Source organism: Triticum aestivum, chromosome 7D (assembly GCF_018294505.1).
Source record: "Triticum aestivum cultivar Chinese Spring chromosome 7D, IWGSC CS RefSeq v2.1, whole genome shotgun sequence".
Classification (NCBI taxonomy): Eukaryota; Viridiplantae; Streptophyta; class Magnoliopsida; order Poales; family Poaceae; genus Triticum; species Triticum aestivum.
Genome location: NC_057814.1, coordinates 549,094,435 through 549,100,484, shown reverse-complemented (window position 1 = coordinate 549,100,484; position 6,050 = coordinate 549,094,435). Strand labels below are relative to the sequence as shown.

Genomic DNA, 6,050 nt, shown 5'->3' with positions numbered 1-6,050 from the left:
GCACTATCATGCTAACATAATCACTTGTTTAGCAAGTTGATATTAGCATATAGTGCCGGTAAGCGTTGTGCTGATGCTGAAAGCAAAAAATACCTTTTTTCTTTACACGGATGCTGATAGCAACATGCATGGAGCGCAGCGCCTACACAATCTAGCGAGAAGCGGGGGAGCCGTCGGAGGCCACCGAAGCGTCGCTGTCGGCCGGGGCCCACGCGGCAGAAATAATGTGACGAAAGCGAGCGAGCGGTTCATCTTCATTATACGATGCGAGCACGGGGGGAATTGGATGGGAATGGAAAAGGAGAGAGATTTTTTCTTTCCGCCCTACCAGGTGGCCTAATTTAATCCTCCCCCCTCCCCTCCCCTCCAGTGTGCGTTGCCCATCATGCATAGTTGTGTCCTAGTTGTGGTGTAGCCATCCGACCCTGTTCGTGCCCGGACACACGCAGAGCTAGCGGCACAGCGGCATCGCCATTGATGGAGAGCAGGCGCTCCGTGCTTCTCTTGTTGCTGCTGCTGCTGGTGGCGACGCTCATGGTGGCGGCGGCGGCGGCGTTCCTGGAGGACGATGTGGTTCTCGGCGCCGTGGCGAGGCTGGGCAAGGGCGCCAACGCCAGCGGGCGGGGCGGCCCCAGCTGCGACGTCGACGTCGACATCTCCGCCGTCGTTGGCGGGTCGTCGCGCGGGTGGAAGGAGGAGATCGCGGGGATGGCGGGGCGGCCGGAGATGGCGGCGTGGCTGCGGCGGGTGCGGCGGCGGATCCACGAGCGGCCCGAGCTGGCGTACGAGGAGGTGGAGACGAGCCGGCTGGTCCGCGAGGAGCTGGACGGCATGGGCGTCGGCTTCCGGTACCCGCTCGCGCGCACCGGCCTCGTCGCCACCATCGGCACCGGCCGCCCGCCCGTCGTCGCGCTCCGGGCCGACATGGACGCGCTGCCCATCCAGGTACGAACAAGTAACTGCCGTCTGCCGCTGCCACCGCTGCGTGAACAGACACGTGTTCTTATGTCGCGCACGTGCGCCTTTTGCAGCCTCTGAGTGCCCATAACAAACGATCGAGCCCAGCATGCTACTCCATAGGTTCCACACAGTTTCTACTCCGTTCGTTTGCTGTTCAAGCTGTTTATCAGTAGGTTGTGGCCACTTGGTTAATGGGGCGAGAATAGATGCACCAATGCATTATCATTGCCCACTACAAAAACAAAAACGACTAGTTTTCTTCTAGTTTGGGCCTTCCTTCACCATTTAACTCATATTTTTTAACTTGTGGTTGCTGGGTCGACGATTGCACTTAGATAAAAGAGAAACAACAAAACAGAAAAAAGGAGTGGCCTCTGCAGGAACACGTCGCCGGTAGGACATCGCGCGCGAACTGTCTCGATCGAGTTCGTCTCAGAAACTTGTGCATGTTTTCATCATCAGAGAGAAAGATGACAATTTGTTTTTAATCTTCCTCCTCGTTCCGGTGCCCGAAATGGCACCCGCCGTTGGTGAGATCCTGGACGCGCGGATCCCGGTTGCCATGCGAAACCCCCGTCTTTCTGAGTGCCCAGAACGGGCAGTTTTTTTCACGCCAAAAAGCCAGAGACTTGTCTCCTGCTTTTCATCGCCTTTTGTCTCTCTCTCTCACCGGGATCCCCTGTTGTTCTCGTTCGACGCCAACCAAACTTGCTTCGCTTGACACGGTTCCGTTGGGTGTGTGTGGTTGCAGGAGGCGGTGGAGTGGGAGCACAAGAGCAAGAACCCCGGGAAGATGCACGCGTGCGGCCACGACGCGCACGTCGCCATGCTGCTCGGCGCCGCCAGCATCCTCAAGGCCCGCGAGCGCCACCTCAAGGTAAATCTCTCTGAACTGAATTCTCATCAGTGGCTGCTAGCTAGCACACTGAACTTCACCTTTGAGTGGCTACGATCGTCTCTATAGCTGTCTGTAGGTTGTAGCCGTTCCTCCCGTCTGCCCGCACGCCACCATTGCCGTGCAAGGGACCCTGTACAGGTCCCTCTGCTACACTGGCTGCGAGCTAGCTCTAGCTGTGCTGATGTGATCTGCAGTGCAATGCGTGCGGTTTGGGCGTAGGCACTATATTTGCTTTGCGAGAGAAGATGGAAAGGTCCATGCTTGGCTGAAAATCATATCATAAGACCGTCGTGAGCCAGGCACGCGGCGGCGTAAAGTGTTAAAGCTGTCGCGGCGGCATCATCGTGTTGATGGTAGCGTCAGGAAATGAGCCGTCCGGGACAAACATTCCAAGACCCTCTGCTTTACTCGAGCTTCCTCTTCACGTGTGTCCTCGCTACTGATTAGCAATTAGCACTACTACAGTACGATTTTATCTATTTATTTAAGAATGATTAGCGACTACTAGGATTTGTAAGCGTTTAAGATGTGATCGCCGCCGTCTAATCTAGCAAAAGTCGCCAGGGTTGGTGCGGATATATGCTCGCAGTCATTCATCTGTCCCGTTGCGCCAAGGGCAGAATTTGTTCGGCTTGATTAACTGCATTTTCTCAACGTAATGCGATGCTGGTGGTACAACATTCCTTCAGTTTGGTTCACTGCTTTCAGAGGTGGATCGGATGCCCCGTGTTCGACGGAATGCTCGGTCATTATATATTACTATAACTTTGTACTAAAACAACGACGGATTACCCGGAATCCAGAGGAAGCATAAAGTTTCTAACATTATAAATTTGCTGAATTATTGTCAATTACCATCACTTCAGCAGTGACTGCAATCAAAGGGTATTAGGTCTGTGGGCACATGCGGTCATGTCCATGTCAAGTTTGCGTCGTCGTGTTCATTAAACCTGTCCTTATTACACCAGCTGCTGCTGCTCTGTCAACATGTGACGCCCAGGACCTGCAGTTAACATAGGGTCCAGTTTAACAGTAATGTATTTTATATCTTCGACTAATGTGTATGTACAGGGTACAGTGAAGCTTCTGTTCCAGTGAAGCTAATTGATTAAGTTGACTGAGAAACTAATTATACTCCGTGGCACTTGGTTGTGTACAGGGTACAGTGAAGCTCCTGTTCCAGCCAGCGGAGGAGTCCGGCGCGGGCGCGAAGCGGATGATCGAGGACGGAGCGCTGGAGGGCGTGGAGGCCATCTTCGCCGTCCACGTGTCGCACCAGCACCCGACGTCCGTGGTCGGGTCCCGGACGGGGCCGCTGCTCGCCGGCTGCGGCTTCTTCAAGGCCCATATACTCGCCCGCCGCGCCGGCGCCGACCCGGTCCTGGCCGCCTCGTCCACCATCATCAGCCTGCAGAGCCTCGTGTCCCGGGAGGCCGACCCGCTGGACTCGCAGGTGGTGTCGGTGGCCATGGTCAACGGCAGCGGCGGCGACCCGGCGGCGCCGTTGGTGCTGGGCGGCACGTTCCGGGCCTTCTCGAACGCGAGCTTCTACACGCTGCGGCGGCGGATCGAGGAGGTGATGACGCTGCAGCCGCGGGTGCACGGCTGCGAGGCCTCCGTGGACTTCTTCGAGAACCAGAGCTTCTACCCGCCCACGGTGAACCACCCGCGCATGTACGCGCACGTCAAGGCGGTGGCGCGCGCGCTGCTGGGCGACGCCGGGTACCGCGACGTGCCGCCGATGATGGGCGCCGAGGACTTCTCCTTCTACTCCCAGGCCGTCCCCGCCGGGTTCTACTACGTGGGCGTGCGCAACGAGACGCTGGGGTCCGTGCACACGGGCCACTCCCCCTACTTCATGATCGACGAGGACGTGCTCCCCACCGGCGCCGCCGTCCACGCCGCCATCGCTGAGAGGTACCTCGCCGGCGGCGCCGAGCAGCACTCCGACCCGCGGTTCGCCGGAACAGGAGCTGTGAACTCGTGATCGACCGACCGGGTCCGGCTCTGTTGGAACTCATCGATCGACCGGCGTTGCGGCTGTGGGCTGAGATCCGCGAGGGCGCCGGGATCGACCACGTCTCGTGCGCGCGGAAACGTACTGTGGTGGTTTTTCGGCCGATCACACCGTGGTCTGGGCTGTTGTTTTTCTGCGTGCTCGTGTTGGCGCTGAAACTTGTTGATACGCGGTCTCGGTTTGGTTCCTGGGTTTTGTGGCCGTGACGCGACGGCGGGAAAGCATGTACGTAACTTGGCCACCGTCTTTCGGCCCTGACACATGGAGATATCCTGGACCTGGAGATTGAGAAGTACTGCCAAATATGTGTATGTCTAAGGGCATGTATGTCTACTTCCAATGAAGGAGTTGGTAGCCTGATACGAATTACTTTCGTCCAGTTTTTATTCGTCACCTCCCACCACCACCATCAACTGATTTTTTCTCCTTTTCATTAAAAAACCAGATCTTATTAAAGGAGATATCTTGTTTCGTGCTTACTTTGGCAGGTTCTGATTCATTCCAATCACGTAAATAAATAGGTAATTAAGAATTCAGAACTCACACCATATATTTGAGATTACCTTCTTAAAATATAGGCGTAATATTTTTCTCGATAACCTTCCAAAACAAAATGAGATATTTCTCAATAACAAATCATTAATCCTGCGCACTATGTCATTATTATTATCTCCGCTATTAATTGACTATAACAAGTTTTCTAAACAACAAAAGAACATATCTTTTACTTGTGGGTGTAACCATCCGCGCGCCCCTATAGAGAACGCCGTGCGCGACACCACGGAGGATGTCGCAGCCAGGCCTAACACTTGCGTGATACTCGAGAATGCCAAGGCGTACATCACGACGTCAAGGAAGGCCATGACGGAAGGCATGTCGTCATACCACCACGTACATGTGTTCGTGGACACGGTCATATCATATTTCTTGTCATTAATACACAGAAACACACATACTACATTCTCAAATCAAGTGTGTCCATTCAAATGTCAAGAAATTCGTTAAGGAAATGTGCCCTACAATACTTGGTAGTCGTCGTCATTCGTAGCAGCCATTCATGCGAGGAAATCAAGCGTTGAATCAATTTGGAAATAAAATCACTTAATGTAATTAATTAACTAGACGGTTAATTATGTATGCAATTAATTAGGTCCATTTAAATAGAAATTATTTTTTGCACCCAATCAATTTTGAAACCAAGTCATTAATGTAATTAATGGTTTAGGTAGACACTTAATTATGCCTAAAGATAATTAGAAGTATAGATTTTCTCCAATTAGGTGGGTAATTAGTCGATTTGGTTGGCAGTTAATCAGGCGTGCAAAGAATTAGATAGGTTGTTAATTATTTATGTAATTAATTAATTAAGCAAGCAGTTTTATCGCATTGAATCATTTTAAAAGCGCTCGTCGGCTAGGACAATCAACAGGCTCTCAGCGACATGGACGAGCACCACTTGCCAACATGGACAACAGACACCATGCGCCCGCGACATGGACGACCTAGCGTTCACCAAGATGGATGACGACCATGCTCTGCAGGATGTCCACATGTTGACGGTTTCCGAAACGTTCGCGGATGAGTACAACACGACACTAGATTGGCGAGGTGGTTCATGCTATAGTTGAAAGGGAGAGTGCTCCATGAATAAGAAGGAAAAAGAAACTAAAGCGGCCAAGTGGTCCATGGTGTTGGAGATGGAAAGAGTGTTCCAAAAATATAAAGCGAAACAAGAAAGAAAGAGTGTTATAAAAAAAGTAGGAATGAGAATTAAAACTGGCGAGGAAGGAGGAAGAAGAAGAAGATGAGACGTCGCTAACAAACGCGCTGATGTTGGCGTCAACGAAACGGGTTGGCGAAGAGACTAGGAGTAGAAGATGTGGGTCAACGAAACGGGTTGGCGAAGAGACTAGGAGTAGAAGATGTGGGGAAGGACGAGGAAGAGAAGAACATCAATTATCCCTTCTAGCAATGAATGGTATCTGGGCTGGAGGTGGAGCTTATTGGTGAGTAGGAATACATTCAGGTTGCCACTTACCTCCCATGTCAGTGTGCATTTGCGAAGTTGAATGGACCTTTGAGACTAATCTCTATAGTTATTTATTATTTTGTGTCAATAGTATGTGTTAGTTTAATCCACTTTATTATACAGTAAATATGAAAATTTTCATCTTT

The 6,050-nt window shown here is 51.9% G+C and overlaps 1 protein-coding gene across 1 annotated transcript; it reads left to right on the top strand.

Moving 5' to 3' along the window:
* Window positions 1–284: 284 nt before the first annotated feature.
* LOC123166457 (IAA-amino acid hydrolase ILR1-like 6) lies at window positions 285–4,244 on the top strand. Its single transcript, XM_044584259.1, has 3 exons — window positions 285–945; window positions 1,712–1,837; window positions 3,018–4,244. The coding sequence occupies exons 1-3, from the start codon at window positions 478–480 to the stop codon at window positions 3,843–3,845; spliced, it is 1,422 nt and encodes a 473-aa protein (XP_044440194.1). The 5' UTR covers window positions 285–477; the 3' UTR covers window positions 3,846–4,244.
* The last annotated feature ends 1,806 nt before the right edge of the window (window positions 4,245–6,050 follow it).